Below are 21,806 nucleotides of genomic sequence, written 5' to 3'. Positions count from 1 at the left end.
TGATCTTCTGTGTCCATCATCACTCCTCCACAGTACTCCTTTCTCTTTGCCTTTGGGATTGACTTTAAATCCTCATCTCCATTTTTTTTTTTTAACAAAATTTCAATAGACATTTACCTTTACCGCCACCTTTCTTGTTAATTTTATCAGAATACCTTTCTTTTTTAAATTGTATTTAATATGTAAAAATCTAATATACAAGATTGTTAAACATTTCTTGAGGGCCTGCAGTGCATCGAGATTGGAAGATTTAACATCACATAGCTATTGTATTGTAATGTGAAGTATTAGGTCATTGTTTTCTATATAAGTTTATGTACATGTATGGCTGGAGTTTTCCATGTGTACCCACTGGTTTGTGTTTTAGGCTCTGGGAGCTTTGGGGGGGGGGTTAGTTGGTTGATAATCTTGTTCTTCCCATGGGGTTTCAAACACTTTGGGCTCCTTTAGTCCTTTTTCTAGCTCCTCCTTTGGCCCAGTGCTCAGTCCAATGGTTAGAAGCATCCTCATCTGTATTTGCATGGCTCTGGCAGAGCCTCTCAGGTGACATCCATATCTGGCTCCTGTCAGCAAGCTTTTCTTAGCATCAACAATAGTGACTGGTTTTGGTGGCTGCATATGGGATGGATTCTCAGGTGACACAGTCTCTGGATGACCTTTTCTTCAGTCCCCGTTCCACCCTTGTCCCTGCATTTCCTCTTGTGAGTATTTTGTTTGCCCTTTGGCGTCAATGGGAGGAGAGTCCTTTGGTCTGATGAAGGTTCACTTCCCCAGTGTAGGGGAATGCCAGGGAAATGAAGTAAGAATGGGTGGTTGGGAGTGGGAGCATAGTCATAGAAGCAAGAAGAGGGGTTATGGGGAGAAGGGGATACCATTTGGAATGTAAGTATATAGAATATCCAACCAAAAATGATTAAAAAAAAGTTTATGTGCCCACATTGATGTAAACTAAGAAACACTGAAAACCTCCACTGATATTAAACTCGTGAATGGGAGATGATGTGTATTCACCCACATATTTAATTTAAGAGGGACACATACACTTAGCATTGACCACCTGTGCCTCTAGCTAACAGGAGCTATCAACCATCTATGTACACATAATGCAGAATAAAACACTGTCCATTTGTTTAGAAATAATTTACACAGAGGAATCAAGAGCATGGCTTAAATCACTGATGTTCAGTTTACTCTTCAGGAATCTTATTTCTCTGGCAGGAAATGGATGTTGGATTTTAAAAGCTTCTCATATGATCCTGATACTAACCAACATTTGTGTCATGCTTTCAGTACAGGAAAATATGGGGCTAAGTACCCTATGCTTTAAGCTCTCTGAGCACAGAGCTGCAGTGTAGAGCTGCGTTGGTAACCACCTCTCTGTTTCCAGTTTTGAAAAGTTTTGCTATGTGTGGCTCTTATATACACATCCATTATCCTGTGACATGCTGGGTACATATTCAACTCTTACCATTTTTGTGCCCTGCAGCCAATCAGTCCTCACAAAGACTGCTAGATACTACTCTACCCGAGAGACCTTGAGCTTGTTAGTAGACTGGAAATGAGGTCTACAGGCCTTTACCAATCCTGTGGTAGGGAAAGTTGTTTTGTTCAATGCTGTGGCCATTAGTATTGCCTATGCTTCTGTAAATAACCCCTCACTCATTCTCCTGTAAGCAACTCCAATAGAACTTTCTGGATCACGAAACAGAAAAAAACAAAAGGAAAAAACCTCCAGCAAGAGAGCAATTCCCAAAGTTTCAGAAAAACTTAACAAATCTTGACTCAAAAATCTACCATAGGATTTAAGTTTTATGGACATCAACAGACAACTTAGAGGAGCTGGTGCTCTCCTTCTACTATGAGGGGTCCAGGCCTGCTGGCAAGACCTTTTACCTGCTGAGTCACCTAACCCAATAGACACTTAGTTTTTGAAAATGTCCTTGACCTTTTTGAGTAAAAGCAATCACCTTGGGGTAAACCCAGTTATTGTCTATATTTTAAAACTGGATCTACTGATTCTGAACATACACCATATATTCTAGTTCTAAGTAGTATTAGAATTTCAAATCTAATTTCAATTAGGCTTCTAAATATCTATTGATTTCCCAGAAAAGCCTCTATGTGGGTTTGAATGACAATGAGATTGAGCCTTGGACACAGAAATTTGCATGCACCTGTGAGCTGAACTATTTGAAACAGATCAGTGTGACATTGTTGGATGCTGTGTGTCACTGAGAGTGAGATTTGAGGTTTCAAGAGATGATACCATTTCTGGTGTCTTTCAAAGATTCAGACTTGTAGATTGAGAAGTGAGCTTTCAGTTGCTTACCTAATACCATGCTTGCCTGGCTGCTAACATTCTACCCACCATGAGCCCCAAATTCTCATAGTGATTGTAAATTAACCAAGGACAGCTTTGTCCTCATTATCACCCAGTGGCTGTTTAAGAATTTCTCTCTGGGATTGACAGACAATATAGCAACTGTTGTCCTTCTCCAGATAAAGCTCAAACCCAGCCTTGGATTCTTTTGCATTTACTCAAGTATAGCCTGTTGACAGATACAAGCACTTTGAAATCTTATCTTCATCCAAGTATAAGTCAACAGAGTTCTATATTTTGAATTCAGGAGTATAAATATTGAAAATGTATTTTTACTACATGCTTCTCATATAAATATTATTATAGCCTTATTCAAAGAATCCTAGTATATGATTTGAAAGAATGCATACTATGCAGAAAATTCCATGGCTAAATAATAGTTACCCTGCACTCCATGCAGCCTAGATTTAAAATTTAAGGAGATAATAATAAATAAATTTAAACAGCACTGAAATTAATCGTAGTGAGATCCAGCGACATCATACTATAAATGCCTAATTTTGTATATGATCTTGCCATATTAGATAATTAAAACCACAAACATCCAGAAACTATAAAGGAACAAAATCAAATGACTGTCAGAAATCTCAAAATGGACATGTAAAATCCACAGCATCTCTCTGTGCTAGAAAAAAAAATGACAGTGGTTGAAGATTCTATTTGAAAATCATCAAACAAGGCAGAGGAATGGAGCTCAGGGGTAAATCGGCTGCCAGGTGTGGGCAAAAGCTTGGAATCTGTCTAGACATGTAAGAAAATGAAACAGAAAAGGAGAAAGAAAGGGGAGAAGAAAGGAAAGAGGGATAAGAGGAAGAAATAACATGAACAATAGAAATAAAAAGAAGGGAAGGAGGAAAGGCAGGGGGAGCATTTCTATGTAATATTAAAATTGTTAACTGTATATACTATATATACTTTATAAGTAAATAAGACACTGAGGAAAACTCTGAAAGAAAACTATTACCCTCAGTGGTAAATGACCACATATTGGTTTTATCTTCTCTGCTGATAAAAGCATGTATTTCTATGATGGGAAAGATGGTTGGTACTGTATGTTAAATAACTATGTACCCCTCCCCGGCCCCATGCTGCTTCCCGTGGGCTCCTTTCTTCTTATCACTCTGAAAATCAGTTCAGGCACTAACTTGTATATAAAAGCTCAAATAAAGACTGACTGAAACCAGATGGGCCACAGAGATCACATAGATGAGAGAAAGAATTAGTTGTCATTGGGGAAGGAGAGAGAGAGAAATTGGGAGGATCTGCAGGCCCAGTAGCAGGGCGCCAGCTTGAGGACATCATTGCCTGGGAAGAGTCCCACCTCTGACAGCTGGTTCGTTTCTGAAAGTGTAAGGAGATAACCAACAGCAAAGACATTAAGAGGGAAGTTGTACATGGGTTTTTCAGTAATTTGATTATTACTTTGAAAATAACAAGAATGCATTTGAATATGGTGCTGCCCAGAACAAAGGGCACATTGTCACAGGGCTTCATACAAGTTACATGTAAGCATCAACCATGTAATAGGAAACATAACACAAAGTCATCTTTGCATATTCCCAGAAGAGCAACCAGTGTAAGCTATTCTAAAGTAGAATCTTTTGTTCTCATAACACAAGAGAAGTGTAATCAATTCATTATTTTATTGGAGCTATGATGGACCATAATTTTAAGCTTCATCAAAACTAAACATAAGTTCAAAAGACTGCAACTAACTTAGATGAATACAAAAAAAATTGAAAGAGTTTCTAAGGGGTCACTGCAGAAATTAAACAAGAAAATTCATTACCAAAGAGGATGCATAAGGAAGTAGAGACTAACCAAAACTCTCCCCACTGTAAATATGTTCAGTATTTTGAGAACATTAAGAGTTCCACAGGTGTAAACATTTGTCAACCTGAGCACGCCTCAACATTTCACATGTGCACATTAGTATATATGAGAAAACAACAACAACAAGTAATTATAGAGGGTGCAGATGTGTGCAGGCAAGCAGGTGTCTAACTTCAGGAAATCATCAACTTTCAGGTGCCTTTCAAATTTTAGATTCATCCATGCTCCCGGGACATGTACACAGTCATGCTCCGTTCACACAGGTAGACTATGGAACGTTAAACTTGCCCAGTTGAAGAAACAATGTGAGTCAGTGTCATATAAGTGAAGTTCACTTTTAGGTGAAAGGAAATGTATAGTGGCATGGAGTTGAGTGAGAGGTTGGGATGTAGCTTAGCAACTAAAGCTCCGACCACAAGATTGTCAGGACTAGATTTCTGACCTTCAGAAACCCATGTATATCTCAGATGGATGTGGTCACCTGTATGCAACTGTAGTCTTAGAAATTGAGAGACAGGTTCTCTGAGTAAGATGTAAGCAAGACTAGCTATATTGCATTCACCAAGTATGATTGAGAGATAATGTTTCAATGAATAAAGAGAAAAATCAATACAGAATGAGTCACCACATCAATCTCATGTCCAACATAGACAAACAACAAGTGTATGTATGCTCACACACATGCAAAACTAAGTACACAGGTGTCAATCATACATACAGGAAATGAAAAAAATAAGTGTGTTTGTATAGAAGAAAGAGAGGCTTTTAATTTAAGATAAACATTCATCTATGAACCTCAAAAGACAATAAGATTGAGTAAAGACTATAAATGTACCACAAATTCATTCAACAAGTATTTAGTGCATTATTCCTCTAGGCATTACAAATAAATGTTTAGAAAATCATTTGGTCTGTACTTTCATTTCAGTTTTGATACAGTTCAGGACAACTTTGCCTAAAAATGGCGCTGCCTCAAAAGGCTTAGTCTTGTTACATCTATTAACTTAAGATAATTCCCTACAGAAAGCCAAATGTATTTCAATTTCTTACTGAGTTTCTTTTCCCAGGTGATTTTAAGTTGTGTCAATTTGATAGTTAAAGTTAACCATCATAAATATGTATGTTTATTTAATTTTGTATACTATTACAGTAATTTTGTTTACAAGAACAAATAGGGAAATCTACCCAGAAGTTTGTGAATCAGCATGTATATATTGTGTATGTATATGTACATACACGTGTATATGACTATTATTTAGTCTTAAAACATAAATAATGGTGTATATGATAATGTGTGTGGTCATTGAAGACATTTTACTTAAGGAAGTATCCCAGAAATATCCAGAAACGAACATACTGCAGGATCCCACTTCAGGGAATTATGAACAGTTGTCAAACAGACAAAAAGTGATACAGAGACTTTTGGGAAGGGCATGTGGGTAGTTGAATAAGTACATATTTACTTTTCTAGTGAGAAAAGTGTCTAGTGATAAGTTTTTCAACAATGTGCACAGACTTACCAACATGAACTGTAAATGACCTTAGAAACAGTCCACATGTTATTTTTTATGTTACACATATTTTATTAAAAATAAAGAAAATTCAAAATGCTAGATACACAGTATGATAAGCAACTGGATGTGTGAGCAAAGCTGTGGACAGAAAAGATAATTCTAGAATCATGGTCACATTTGCTGTTCATGGTTTTATATTCTTCTCTCCATTCACCTTAAAATCTTTGATTTTGGCAATCTTATAAAGATCGAATCTTCCAAACCCATCGCCATGCATGAGCAACAGGAAGATTTCTAAGTAAGAGTGAAAGTGGGTTGTTTGAAGCCAGGCCCCTACTTGAACAGCAAAATATTTGTGCAAATAACCCGAGAAAATACTGAAAACAGTACTTGCAGAGAGCAAACAAGGCAAACTACTCCTCTGGTTCTTAAGAGCAACGCCCTGTTCACACAGCCACCCATGGCCTCAGGACCATGTTACTCTACCTACCTTGCTTCCGCACATCCTCTACAGCTGCCGCCAACTCTTCTTTGAGGTCTTGGCTCTCCTTAGCTATCTGTTCACCCTTCTCAAGGAAGTTCTGGGTGGCTTGTTCTACAGATGCTGCCAGCACATGGGCTTTCTTTGACCTCCCTTTCTTTTTACCAGATGGACCTTTATTGCTTGTGTTGACAAGTGTTGTCACCTGAAACACAAAAGAGAAACCATAAAAGCATTCTGCAAGATATTCTAGAGATGGACTGTTGCCTCATAATTCCCAAGGATCCGTTCAGGGCAGGAAAGGGTACCAGATACTCTAGAGCTATGATTGCAGGCAGTCATGAGCTGCCCAGTCTGAGTGATGGAACCGAACCTAGAACCTCTGCAAGAACAAATGGCCTTAACTGCTAAGCCATAGATTCAGCTCTAACTCCTTCCTAAATATGTATCTCATTTTCAAATTTCCTTTACCACCATATAGAGAGAACTACGTCATTTGCTAATAAAACTTTTAATATCTTTCAAATGACTTGTTAACAGCTATAGATACAAAATCCTTAATCTACCAGAAAAAAAAAAAACTGGAAGGGAGGAAAACATTCAGATGTTCTATAATCTGTCAATAACTGTTGCTTTTCTTGTTTGCTGTTGAACAAGGATATTATCACCTTCAAGACAGAAAGAGTTTTGTGGTCGGCTTACATTTACATGTAGCATGCTGAAACCATATAAGTGCTTTGATTTGTTGAGGAAGTCAACCCAAAGAAAAGTTCTATCAAATGGTACAACACTAGAGTCTACTCCATAGAGTAGAACATGCAGAGCCAACAGTCAACATCATAATTAGTGTTCAGGCCTTTATACAGCCCTAGGTAACACCAAAGGAAACAAAGGTTTAAATCAATAGGTACTTTGATGGTCATTGTTGGGAGCTATCTTTTTTCATGTAGTGGACAAAATCACCACAACACATTGGTCCTCATGCAGCAAGATCAAGGCTCTAGAACAATCCAACCATCCCAGTTCCCAACCTCGGAACAACATACAAATAACTCAAGCAAGCTGCAACCACCATGTAAACAGCTATGTGGGCTGTGGACCTTTTTTTCTAGTTAAATATTATCTTCCTTTAGTTGTTATGCATTCACATCATATCTGTATGTTAGTGAAGATTTGTGACCTGTGTTATTACACTTTTCAAATTAGAAAAGAATAGAATGGTGAAGAGAAGAAAGTATTAATTTTAGGTCGCCTGACAGGTTGTTTTCATTTTTTTTTTTTTTTTACCAACTTCAAGCATAAAGCTTCAAAAATAGCTGGATGTCTACATTACAGTTTCATTTTCATCTTCTAAAAGGCAAACACAATGTCAACTCTTCTGCTATCTCAGCACATTACTATATTAGGCATAATTTAGATGATGTTCATAATAGCAAGGCTGTCTTAGTTTCCTTTCAGGATGCTTTCATAAAATACCCTCACAAAAACACCTTAATGAAGAAGTCCTGTCATCATACATAGTTTCAGACAAGTAAACACAGGTTGAAACTGAAGCAGCTAGTATATACTGCATCCAGAATCCTATGCAAAGAGAACTGAACTAATGCTTGTGCATTAGGGCTCAGTTCTTTCTCCACAACCCAGGATCACCTGGTAAGGTCTGGCGCTGCTTTGGATCTTCTTTGAATCAAGATATCCCAATCCAGAAGATATGCCCAGACACAACATAATTTAAATTATCCACACTTGAGACTACATCCGCTGGAGATTCTAGATTCTATAAAGCATCATAAAGGCAGACTAAGTATTTGTTTGCATGAACAAAAATATAGATAGAAAATAATCTGGAAGCTGCTAAGAAAAATTTGATTATTTCTAAGCAAAACAATTTAACTTTTGTAAAAGCTCATATTTACCCACTAGTAGTTGGGAAGAAAGTGAATAAAGAAATAAGATAGAAAATAATATGCATGCATAAAAGCATATATATATATATTCATCAGTTAATAACAAATAACCCCTAACTACCCACATTTTGAGATGTTATCTGTTGTTATTTCTTTATTTTCTTTTTATTTTATTGAAGGGCAAAACTAACAAAATGTAAATCACATAAAGACATGATGAAAACTAGCAGAGACATCTAAAAAATTACCCCTTTCATTTTAAAGTAAGTCCCTCTTGCTGGAGGTACGTCACACACACTTGAGTGGAATCAAGCTGGATCTGAGCAACAGGCCTCCTCACTGCAAACCAGAAGTCACCATTCAAGTTGATGAGGAAAAGGCGGAATCAAGAGACCCACCGTACAGCCATACCAATGAACCACAGCAATGACCAGAAGGACAAATTGTCGCTGAAAGTACAACAGTGGTTCATGTCTCTTCCCGCTCAGTGGGTTCCCGTTAGCATAGACTTAACCAACCAAGTGTGACTGCTGAGGCCATGAAACCTAGAGCAGAAGAATCTCTACTGCTACAATTCTAAACTATGTAATCTCTCACCGTGGCTTTAAGATCCAGAAACAAATTTAGCTCTTGCTGCTCATAAAATCAACATAGACCATTAAAGAAAATGACTAGTTAAAACACAGAGGATTATTGACTGCCGAAGCTGAAACTGATACATCTGCAACACAATTCCTATACCTAAGGCTCAGGGCAAAACAAAACAAAACAAAACCCAGACCGACTAGTGGAAAGATTGCAAAAGTTGGAAGACCAGAATATCACTATATTTGTATAAAAATCTGCATTCTTAGATTATTAACACTATGGCTACATAAAAAATATCGAAAAAATGACACTAGCAGTTGGTGTCCTTGTGTAGATAAGGCAAACATCACCAAGCTAAACCTGAGATCAAGACCTACAAGCAATTAATCACCTACAAGCTGAGAGAGAATCAGTTTTCCCAAAGTCTATGCCCCTAATTAATTATCCAATACTAAGTCATCAGTGCTAAAAATAAATACATATGCACAACACTAAAACAACTTAGAAGGTAAAACATGCATGCATATTTGCATGTGTATGCCTATGTGTGTGTGGGGGGGGTTAAAACTAATGATAAAAGGAAAATCTGGGCAACACATCAGGGGCTGGAAATGGTTTTAATATAGCATACATTCGTGAGTTTTAAAAAAGATTACCCTCAAAATTCAAAGAACCTGAACATCTACAAGAACAAAGAGGAGGTTGATTTTAAATAAATGATTAAAAAATTATCTTTAAAAAAATCTAAAAAACAGCACTAACTTGTAATATATAAAATGAGTAATTAATATATATGATACTCTCAATGGTTGAAACCTCAACTCTGCATTACCACACATATTTCTAATACAATAACAATAGTGATACATGAGGAAAATGATAGTCTTAATAAACTCTTAATAAATGATAATGTGAATAATTGATCGAGTATCACACTCTTAGGAGGACTCAAGGTAGTGTGGATATAATTTTCCAGATTAGATTTGGAATAGCACATTAAAAAATGTAGAGTAAATCCATACAATGTTCCTGAAATCATGAAAGACATTCCAGCCCTCTTCGCCTACATTGTTTCTGTCAGGTGTTTTGCAGTAATTATAACAAGGACACATCCAGGGTATAAAGTTAGACAGTCAGCAGCATATAAGAAAAACAAATGCATTCCAAAGATCTTATAACTGAGCCTTAATTGATAAAGAAGAAAAGAAAGTGATTCTTCACTTATAAATAGCAAGCAAACAAATAATCCAAAGAAATACTAATGAACAAGAATTTTAAAAGTGTTAATGAAAAACACTAGTACCCTCAAAGATACATTTAACTCCTGTCGCATAAGGGGCTCTGGGATTTTCCAGCACTTGCACATTCAGCATCCTTACAGGAAGGTAGTGTGTTTCTATGGGTCAGAGCAGCAAAGATGTATTCTGCTATGAAAGTCTTTTCATGGAACTATTGCAGTTTTTGTGCCCACGGCTGGATATCCAGACTGACATGGTCTTGGTTAAATGACATATTGAGACATTCAAGTGTCCAGTAACCTGCGTTCACAGAAGAAACAGTCCATGGTAGTGACTGGGCATGTCCTACTCGACACAGAGATTCTCAAATCCACACCCTAAATTTTCATCCTGGACACGCTGCCTATTCCTCTTTACCAGATTCCAAGTGTATGTGCGTATTTTGAGACTAAAAATAGAAGAGCACAGAGCCAGGACAAGAGATATAGAGTTAACATCCGACTGCTGGTACACAAGAAATTTCCTGGGATTTTTCTTAGGCAATATAAGATGAGTCTTAAAAGTACATTTAACCTATGAAAAACAATAAGACAAACATGACTTTTCCATGTTTTCAATTATTAACAATTTCTTTATAGTATATAGAAAATCTCTAGTGTTTTTGTTAGTATCTGTGGCATACAAAAGTGGTTTTAATTGTGATTTTTTTAAAGCACATTTTGAAATGTGCATATTGACTCTGTGACATTAATCTTAGCAATGTAATAATGCAACCACCAAGATGTTTAGGAATCTCAGTGTGAACACTGAGCAGTTACTGTTGAGATGGTCTAATTCTCATTACACAAAGAAGTTTCTATAATGCTACTACTAAAATATTGATACTGCTCTAAAACACCTTCAAATTTATCTTGTGGCCACTAAATTTGTTATAATTATGATCTACTTTTGTACTGACTTGAAAAATATTAAAAGTCTATGGACCATTCATGTTAGCCTGTCTCTCCATGCTACAGACCCTTCCAGACCATCAGACTACATGTAAAATGTACATTAGGACGGTAACTGTGTTCAAATCCAAACACATAGAAACAAGTTTGTTTTTCTCTTGTTTTCCTTCTTCTTTCTTTTTGCTAAATGCTTTAAAAACTCAAGGAACCACACAGAGCTTTAATGTCACCATAACATCACTTGTAGGCAGCATCATTCATTCAGATCAAGTCTAATCTGAGGGCTGTGTCATCCACAGTTAGCGCTGGTCAGTGTCCTTCTGTGCCCTAAGGCAGCAATGCCCTGTTTTCAGCAAAACAGCAAATGTTTCGAACCAGGAATGTAAAGTGAGGAAGAAGGCATCTGTCTTTTTAAAACCCTTAAGTAGTTTAGTCATCAGCACCCATGACAGGAAACCCATGCTGTCTAGAAAGTCCCTAAAATAATTAGAGAAGGATTCCGCTCTATTCATGATTCACTGTTTTGCATTTACTAACTCTAAAGCCAAACAAAACCAGACTGTTCAAAGGAAGACAAGAAGAAAATATGAAACCAGGGCAAGTACAAAATATTTTTCCAATCAGCTCTAATTAAAGTTTGCCTTCTCCTAAAATTCATCTAAGGTCTGGAGAGATAGCTGTGTCTGCAGAGAGAGTACTTACAGACCCAGCTGAGTGGCGTGAATTTCATCCCCAGATTCCACATGAAAGCAAGCCACCAAGGCAAGCACCAGTAACAGAAACACCAGAGAGGATATAGAGGAATTACTGAGCCTTGAACCAGCCAGGTTAACTGAATATGGGAGTTAGTCAGCCTCACTTGGATCTGATGTGGTCAATGAACAGACAATAGACAGTAGAACATGCTGGTTCTTCTGCTTGTATGACGGTGATCATTTTCCTAACAATCTTGAACATCAGCTAATAAAGATAAAAGTGCCAAAGGCAAAAGGAGACTCAGAACTCAAGTTTTTCCTTAGAGGAGTATAAGCCATGGATGAGAATAAAAACCATGAATCACCATCCCTGACCTCAAGCTGTATTACAAAGCAATCATGATAAAAAATTCATGGTATTGGTACAGAGGTAGGCAGATAGATCAATGGAAAAATGACAGCCTCTTCAACAAATGGTGTTGGTTCAACTGGCAGTTAGAATGCAGAAGAATGCAAATTGATCCTTCTTTTCTCCATGTACAAAGCTCCAGTCCAAGTGGATCAAAGACCTCCACATAAAACCCGGTACACTGAAACTCTTAGAACAGAAAGTGAGGAAAAGCTTAGAACACATAGGTACGGAGAAAATTTCCTGAACAGAACACCAATGGCCTATGCTCTAAGATTAAGAATGGACAAATGAAATTGCAAAGCTTCTGTAAAGATAAGGACACTTTCAAGAAAACAAAATGGCAGTCAAAAAAACTAGGAAGGGATCTTTACCAATCCAACATCTGATAGAGGGCATATACAAAGAACTCAAGAAATTAGACTCCAGAGAATCAAACAATCCTATTCAAAAATGGGGTACAGAGCCAAAGAATTCTCAATTGAGGTATGAAGCATCTAAAGAAATGCTCGACATCCCTAGTCATCAGAGAAATGCAAATCAAAACAACCCTGAGATTCTACCTCACACCAGTCAGAATGGCTAAGATTAAAATCAAGCAGTGTTTCAAGGAGCAGGATACATTTTCACATCTGTAACGTAGAAACTAATCACAAATCTGAAGGCACTCAAGACAGCTAGATGCTTTCTCCAGGCAAAGGTGTCATTACTGAATGTAAGAAATGTCAGTTACAAAACTTCCAGATCGTAGGTTTGAGTGACTGCGGGTCTTGTGGAAGACTACAGTTCAGTTCTTAGACTCACATGGCCCTTCATAACTGCCTGTAACTCTAACTGTATGGACTCTGAAACCTCATTTCGCTTTTTTGAGTACCTCATCCGTATGGAATACATTGATACACAAAAATAGAAATAATTGATTTTTTATTTGTTTGGAGAGATGCTGAGCAGTTATGAGCCTACTGTCCTTGCTAAGATCTGACTTCTGTCCCCAGCACCTACACAATTAAAATGTGTGCAGCGCCAGTACTGGAGAATCCGATGTTTTCTTCTGGTTTTGAGTTATCATCTCCCACAACACAGACAAAATAGTTAGGAACCGGCAGGAAAAAAAAATACACACATAAAACCAAAATTTTAAAAATGTTTAGAAAAACAATAGAACATTCATGGTATGTACTCACTTATAAGTGGATAGTAGTCCAAAAATCTTGGAATACCCTAGAAACCATCCACAGAACTTAAGAAGCTCAAAGAGAGGAAGGCCAGAAAGTGGATGCCTCAGTCTTTATTAGAAGGGAGAAAAAAAAAAAAAAAACGTTCATGGGAAGAAATAATGGGACAAATACAGGAGCAGACATTGGAGCAAAGATCAGAGACCGCCTCACCTAGGGATCAACCCCATATGCAGCCACTAAACCTACACACTATTGTTGATGCCAAGTAGTACTTACTGGCAAGAACCTGATATGGATACCTCCTCAGAGGCTCTGGCAGAGCCATACTGATACAGAGGAGGGTGCTTGCAGCTAACCATCAGACTGCAATGAAGGAGCTAGAGAAAGAACTGAAGGATTTAAAAGGGTCTGCAACTCCATGGGAAGGACAAAATTATCAACTAACCAAACCCACCACAACTCCCGGGGACTACAACACTAACCAATGAGTTTGCATGGAAGGGCCATGGCTGGAGGTACATATGCAGCAGAGGATAGCATTTTCTGACATTAATAGAAGGAGAGTCTTTTGGTACAGTGAAGGCTTGTTTTCCCAGTGTAGGGAATGCCAAGGTGCTGAGGCGGGAAAGGGTGGTTGGGACAGGGAGCACCTTCATGGAGGCAATGGGAGGGGGAGAGGGATGGGATTGTGGGAAAGGAATGGCATCTGAAGTATAAATGCAGAGAATTTCCAATAAAAATATTTAGGGAAAAAGGTTTTTAAAAATCAATAGAAAAGCCAGTTAATGTCTTTTATCATTTGTCTTTTAAGGGTGCCTCAACCATGCATAGTTAAGGGACTGATCACCAGGATAGATTTATGGGAAAATGTTGCAACCATTAAAACGTAGTACCTGGTCTTTAGGGTGGTGCTTCATTCAAGTCAGATTTGCCACTGACAAGACTCTTTGCAATATTGCCAGTCATAAATTGGTTATTTCGGATCACTCCAAAGAGGAAGTAGGAAGGCTATAAAAGATAGAAGAAAGGAAATGGCCTTCTTCCTAACAATACAACTATGTTAATCATGAACTTTCAAATACTATAGATTATTGCACTGTGTCCGCCCCAGAATGAGCCCAATAACAGCAATATAAAGATGCAGAAGGAACTCAGTGGGCCTGTTTCTCAGTGTTGAACTATTTCCTGTTGAGGAATCATGGTCTTTAGCTACGTTTGCACAAATTACTCTAACTAAATCAAATCGGTCACATAACAATTACCTTAAATCTATGAATTTGGAAAAGAATATGTTAGGAAAGATGGGGTTGAGAGTTGGTTGGAGTAGAAGGGAGGTGGGAGAGGATGGGTGGAGAGAATAAATGGATTACATTATTATATACATGTATAAAAGTAATAAAGAGGAAGGTGCTGTTCATACAACTATTATTTTAAATAAAACCAAAGTTTTCTGTTGAAAAGACTTTCAAATTGTTCTTTACCTTTGAGCTAAAATGATAAACCAAACTCCATAACTAACCTAAAACATGACTCAGAAGTGGGGGATTGCTCATAACCTTTCTTGTCTCTTCGAGTACCAGAGTCCTAAACACTAATTTCAATATAGGTTATAGTAAACTTGAAAAATCAGAAAGGAAATTATTTAGAAATATATCAAACATATCGGCTTCCAGAGATGGCAGCACAAAGGAGCAGGCCTAAATCATCACCAGAGTCATGGTAGCAATGTGGGTGAATGACACACTTTCTTACTTTCCCTGTTTTGTCCACTGTTATCAAATTTCCAAGCCAGTATTTATGTCCATTACATTCATTTAGTAGGGAAAACTTCCAAAAGCAGCAAACTCTGGAAGAAACCTTGTAGTGATTAGTGAAACAGAAGCAGTTCTAATGTGCTATAGCATGCTCATCTTGAGTTAATGATAATATTATGATTCAATATCTTAAGCACGGTAAGGAAGATATGTTTGTGCAGGGCAACACAAACAAAAATATCATTTGACATGGGGCTGAAAAAATGCCTCGGTGTTTAAGAACACTTGTTGATCTCCCAGAGGACCCTAGTTTGATTCCTACCACCCACAAAGGGTTGTTTACAGCTGGTTGTGACTGCGGTGTCAAAGGATGTAACAGGCTCATCTACCTCTGTATGCAACTGCTCTCATGCACATTACTGAAAGTAAGAAAAAGCAACATCTTCTCAGATAAAACTAATGCACATTATTTTCTCACTTAAATAATAACACTAAGCTTTATGCATGCATGCCCCACACAGGCCCACACATGTTTTATAGAAACGTTTGGTTGTAAATTTGTCTCTGGGTATCTGGGCCTTGAATTTACAGCTTTGTTATTTGACTTATATCTTAAATATACTTTAGAAAAATCTTGATAGCTAGGATATATAGACAAGCTTAACTTCTGGTCACCTTTTAGAGATTCCAATGATTATTTTTTTTATATTAATAACTTTCTTAAGAATAGAAAATAAAAATAAAAATGAATATGTGCACACACATGTATTCAATTAGTGTTTCTTGGCAGGGAGGCAAGATCCCTGTTTGCACATATAGTGTCTAGTACTTGCAATCCATAGAAGGACAGGATGACACAAACCTGCTATGAACTACAACAAAAACTCAGACTTCCACATCAGCACACACAGGAAGTTTCTTAGAAAATAAATGGATAAATAAAGTTTCCAAAATATTAATCTTTCAGTGATTGATTACCTTCTCTTCTAGAGTCAATCACATCATATGAGATGATTCATAATGGTCCTTTGCCCTTTTCTTGATGAATTCCAAATACTGAGCACTCTCCAATTATTCCATGTCCATTACACACATGTGCTTGTGAATGAGTATTTCTAAGTAGAGTCCTTAAATCAACTAAATACAATTTCATTTAGAGGACATTTATACAACCTGCTCTAATGGCTCAGGGATTGTTAAAGACACAGAGTAGAAAAAACTTAAAAGTCAAAATAAGGGGAGCAAGGGTGTGAAACGCTGCCTTATGAGTCTTGCACAGATAATGCTGTCATGGGCTCCCAGCATCTGTGAATATAGATAGATAGATAGGTAGATAGATAGATAGATAGATAGATAGATAGATAGATAGATAGACAGATAGATAGATAGAGATATATCTGTACATATATGTATATATAGATATGTATGTATATATTATACAAATGATTGAAACTCCCAACATCCCACCACAGACCAGAAAAGAATACACTGGATCTCAGAATCAGCTACATTGTGTTGAGCTTTGCATCCTTTCAGGCATCCACAAGTCTCCAATATACACTTACAAATCCATGATGAAGCAGGTAGATAGTGCTGTCAAAACTCAGTGACTTTCAAACAAGATACTAATGACCAAAAGGAAACTGAAATTGATGACTGAAAGGGAGGAAGGGCCTCACAGAAGTGAGAGGGAGACTGGAGAGATGGGTGGGGGCAGTAATCAGGAGGATATTTATAAATGAATAGAACTGCCAAAGAACAAAAGCAAAGAACTCTTTTTTAAATTCACATCATAAGCTGGAGGGCCTTTCAAGTCATAATAATTGAACTTTTAATTTATCTGACTTGCAGTTTACCACTTGAAACAATGGTGAGTGTAGGACTGTTTTGTTTGGTATATTTTATAAAATTCTGAAACGAAAATCAATCGTTCTTAAGGCTAGCTCACTGATGTGTCTGCAGATTTTTCTCGGGGTATGCATGACGGAGCCCACTTTAAAAGAGTTCTTACTTTGTCAAAAAGATAATGACTTAAATTGCTGACATTTTCTCGATTTGGTATGTATGTGTAAATTATTGTTCTCCCATTAAACTACAAACTGTCGGTGAAATGCCAAGAGCATGACAAAAGACCAGGCTGACATTTGCTGTGGGTCATCTTCACGGACAGAACGCTCACACTCCACTTGAACACGCTGCCTCGGTGTGCAGCGGAGCTCCTCAAGCATTGCTTTTCTGAGCCTTCCGTGGAATTGTTGATGAAAGAAGGGCTCGCTGAGCAGGATGTAATTATACCTGTCAAGACTGCTCTCCTGCACCTTCATTTGCACAATTTGGAAAAAAGGGAGGCAGCCCCTTTTCTAACTAAGGGTGTAATTCCTCTTTAAAACTATTAGAGCATGGGAATGGGAGTCTTGGGTGATCAGGACTGAGGCATTCATTGCTGCTGGATGAAATGACAGTAAATGGGAGTGGTATGAATTGGGGGGGAGTCAGAAGCTATGAAGACTGAGTGTGTGTGTGCATGTATGCGTATGTTGAAGTGAATGTGTATGACTGTGTTCTTGCATGCATATGTGTGTGCATGTATGTGTTCCCATATATGTCTCTACCTGTGTAACATGTGTAATGTATTCATGTGTATAGGTGGGTATATCCTGCCTGATATATATATATATATATATATATATATATATATATATATATATATATATATATTTCTGAGACTGGTTTCTCAGAGAACATAGACACATTTATACACCTGGACTGGTTGATAAAAAGCTCCAGGGCTACTCCTCTCTCTACCTCTTCAAATCTGACACAACATTCACACACTAATATACTTGGATCTATCCATGTATTTATGTATCTATGTATCTATGTATGTATGTATGTATGTATGTACCTATCTATCTATCTATCTATCTATCTATCTATCTATTTATGTATCTATGTATCTATCTATGAATCTATCTATGTATCTATGTATCTATCTATAATCTATCTATCTATGTATCTATATGTGTATCTATGTATCTATGTATATGTATCTATGTATCTACGTATCTATCTATCTATCTATATGTGTATCTATGTATCTATGTATATATGTATCTATGTATCTATGTATCTATCTATCTATCTATCTATCTATCTATCTAATCTATCTATCTATCTATCTATCTATCTATCTACCTAGATCATATCTATCCCTATATCCTCACTCCCACTTTGCCAGATCCTTCTAATAAGAATTCCTCCAACTTTCATGTCCTGTTTACTTTTAAATCTCTCAGTTAGTAAGAGTTGCCTGCATGAATGTGGGCAACCTGATAGTGGCCTTACCCCCCAAGCCTAGAGATTTCCAAACATCTAGCAACGCTGTTCACATCTTGTGTAGATTCTGCTTAGGTAAATAAATGCTCATGAGTGAAAGAGCCTTGCTTGTCTAGGAGACAGCATTTCACATCCCTCTTTTCCATCCTTCAGCTCTCAAATTCTTCCCAACTCCCCTGCTGTGATGTTTCCTGAGTCTGGCTGGATGGGTGTCTATAGATACCTCATTCAGATCTGACTACTCAACAGTCAGTTATTCTCAGCACTCTGTGTCTCTGCATCTGTTTTCAAAGCAGAAGCTTTTCTGTCCAAAGTCAGAGCAGTGCCAATCAATAGGTAAAAACATAAATGTTTAAAAGGCAGTTTAACAGCACGCATGTTTCACAAGCAGCAGTAGTAGGTGTCCCATTCAAGCCCTAGTCCTGCCCAGCCATGGCTTTGGACCAAATTTATAGTATAAGGCATGCTTTCTCTTCTTTGGAACAGGCCTCAAATCCAATCAGTAAGCAGTTTATTAGGTCCTAAACAGTCTTGCTACTGTTACACCTGTGCATTTATCTTTCCTGACAGATCAGTATTGTACATCCACGGTCCATTACTGGGTAAATAACTTACAATTTTTCTCCACCTACAGCCTGAATACCATATTTGAACATTATGAAATCTAGCCAACATTCATGAGTCTTTACAAGGGTAGAGAAACTCATTCCTGTCCTCAGCCATCTTTCCAGCTTCTGAAGCTTGCCACTTCTTAATGAACAGGAAAGGACTGACTCTGGTATTCACTGTTCTACTTTGAAATGATAATTAATGGCACTGAATTCACAGGAAGGCCTTACATTTTAAATATAACAGTTTATCGGAGACATTTTAGCTATGCAACGAATGTGGCATCAACATCAATCATAATAATGAACATATAATCACTAACCATATGGGGCAGTGTCCTGACATATAATGTCGTGGCCAGCAATATTTGAATATAAACTTCAACTAGCCATTAATGTGCAGTGTGCTCCTTAGATTAGTCAAATTCTTGATACTTCTCTCCTCCCCCTCCTTCTCTCTCTCTCTCTCTCTCTCTCTCTCTCTCTCTCTCTCTCTCTCTCTCTCTCCTCTCTTTTCTAGATTTATGTTAAGGTGATATATGATTAGACATGAGAGAGCTAGGCAAAGAAAGGTCTAGGAAGGCAGAAGAGGAGAGGAGGAGGAGATTCCAGGAGGAATTGAGATGGAGGCAAATGTGTGTTTTTCTTGGCACATCTCTAGCTGGATGAGGTTGTTATTATCATTTCTAAGGGTTTTTATGTGTCTTCTTATCTCATATAGAAGGGCAGTTTGTATCTTTGTCCACTGGAGGTAAGTTTAGTGTGTAGAGCGTTTGTGGATTGAGAATTTATATATAAATCTGCTCGATAAGCTACCAGGCTTTGGAGTCATGTTTGTACTCAGGCAGTGGAGGAAAAGAAGACAACAGGGCAGTGCCGGGGTGGTCATATCCACCTGGGACAGGGCAGTAGGGCAGGCAGAGTGAATAGCCTGGGAAGGGAACCGTGTGGAGAGGCCGGCTTGCCGACAGAGTGACAGATCCGTGTGCTCGGGTCCACACTGGATTGGCATCTGCCGAGTGAGACCACAAGGGCCAATAAAAGGTTAAACCATCCATTTAATATTTACCATAACACTCTCTTTCTTTCTTTTCAGCTATAAAATAAAAAGAGTCAGCCAGAATCTACAAGCGCTAGCTTTCTGGAGTGTTATGTTGTTTTTACATGTGTGTCTCCAGATAAATTCTCTTACTTTTGCTTCAGTGCCACATTCTAGTATCAATGGATATGTCTGGGTGCTGGATTTGTTTGAGTAAACTGAGGATACTTCCTCACCTTGCTGAAAAGGTCAAGGTCTTCTTGACTGATCCATCTGAGTTCCTAGCTGATGCCTCTGTGCCTGTGACCATCAATGTTGTTCTTGCCAGTACTATGTCCCCAGGCAAAGATGAAGCCAAAGAAGAGTTGGAGGACTTAGTTATGATATGAATTTGGTCTCTTTGAATAATCCCCTTAAAGTGACCAACAAAGCCAGCTTACCTTCAAAAACATGAAAACAAAGTCTTAATTCTTTTAAAAAGATGGTGGGGGGAGGATAGGCTCACAGTTCACATGCAATTTTTTTTAATGTTTTTCCATGCAGAATTCAAAGAATAGTTCCCCAAACTTTTCAAATAAAATACTTTCCTTTAGAAGTTATATTTTTAGCAGTGTGCTAGTGATTTCAAGAGTGGGGAGCTTGCTAAGCTAGGAAATTTTAGGCAGGTGTTTAATTGGACTAATTAGGCAACATGTAGTCACTTCCGGTTTCCTGTGAGCTCTTTGTGGATGCAGATAAGGAACACAACTGATTGCCTAATTAGACTATTTAAACTGACTGGTTTTTTACAGCCAAGAAAAAGTTTAAACTCACAATTAAAAACTAAAGCATAATATGTGCTCTAAAGTCCTATACTTTCTTCTTGTTCAAATCAATGTTTTATACATTATGCAATCAATAACTCTCCCACCATTACTACTGTATGGAGAAATATAAATATATATCTAAATCTATACACATAATATATATATATATATATATATATATATATATATATATATATCCCATATAATATTTATTAAAAATTAGTCTTTGTGATTTCTTATCAAAAGGGGTAGAGGCACCTAGAGACAAAAACGAAACTTTGTTCTTTAAATCTAAATGAAAATTATTATTGTAAGGCCAACTTTTATATGGTGTATGCATGAGTTACTAAAATTCTTTCTCTGGTAGAAAACTACATATTGCTGGTCTACACATCCTTCTAAGGTCCTAAAGACAAGCTGTGGTATGATTCCACCATCAAAATGTACTCTGAGGCACCAGTGAGTTCATGGAGCATACTTACAGAACACTGAGTAAGGGTATTTATGACAGACTGTGGATGACCTTAAAGATATGACAGTAGAAATTCTGAGCCAGCATGGAGGATCACACCTCCATGGCCACATTGACAAGACTCCTTCCTTTAGTCTTTCTTTCTTATATACTCAAGCCATATGCACAACGATCACGTAATTATGATAGAACTACATATAACAGGTGGGGGAAGTTGCTAGATATGGGATGAGGTACAATGACCTCCTTTATGCACTGCGTTCTATAAGAGCTTCAACAGCACACAACTCTAGTTGTGATGTTATTTTGCCAACCATATTCCTGATCTAATAAAGTTGATGCCACTTTGACTTGGAGGATAGTTCTGTATGACCATGTGCAACCCCATGAATTCCTACACTGAGGATGTAAAGAACAATTGGTCCCCTAGCCTGTACAGACATGAGAGGTAATTGGGTTTATGTGTACTTCCTCAGCAACATCGTCTACTTTTTCCAGTGCCTTTGAGTGTTTCTTCGTGGACACACCCAGAGTGCAGGCATCACAAAATGTCTACGTTAAATCTATGGGTAATAGACCTTATAATGGAAAGATCACAAAGGCATGGATGTAAGAGGA

General features: G+C 37.6%; 1 protein-coding gene across 3 annotated transcripts in view; it reads right to left on the bottom strand.

Moving 5' to 3' along the window:
- The window catches only part of CTNNA2 (catenin alpha 2), a gene marked incomplete at both ends in the record, with an annotated part of 909,395 nt that overhangs the window by 825,521 nt on the left and 62,068 nt on the right, over window positions 1-21,806 (bottom strand). For all 3 annotated transcript variants that reach the window (XM_080932244.1, XM_080932242.1, XM_080932243.1), the window contains one exon: window positions 6,218-6,413. In XM_080932244.1, the coding sequence (XP_080788370.1) occupies window positions 6,218-6,413 (196 nt within the window). The remainder of the gene's footprint in view (window positions 1-6,217; window positions 6,414-21,806) is intronic.

Source organism: Micromys minutus (assembly GCF_963924665.1).
Source record: "Micromys minutus genome assembly, chromosome: 18".
Classification (NCBI taxonomy): domain Eukaryota; kingdom Metazoa; phylum Chordata; class Mammalia; order Rodentia; family Muridae; genus Micromys; species Micromys minutus.
The sequence above is the reverse complement of the archived record's forward strand: the minus strand, read 5'-3'. Positions and strand labels throughout refer to the sequence as shown.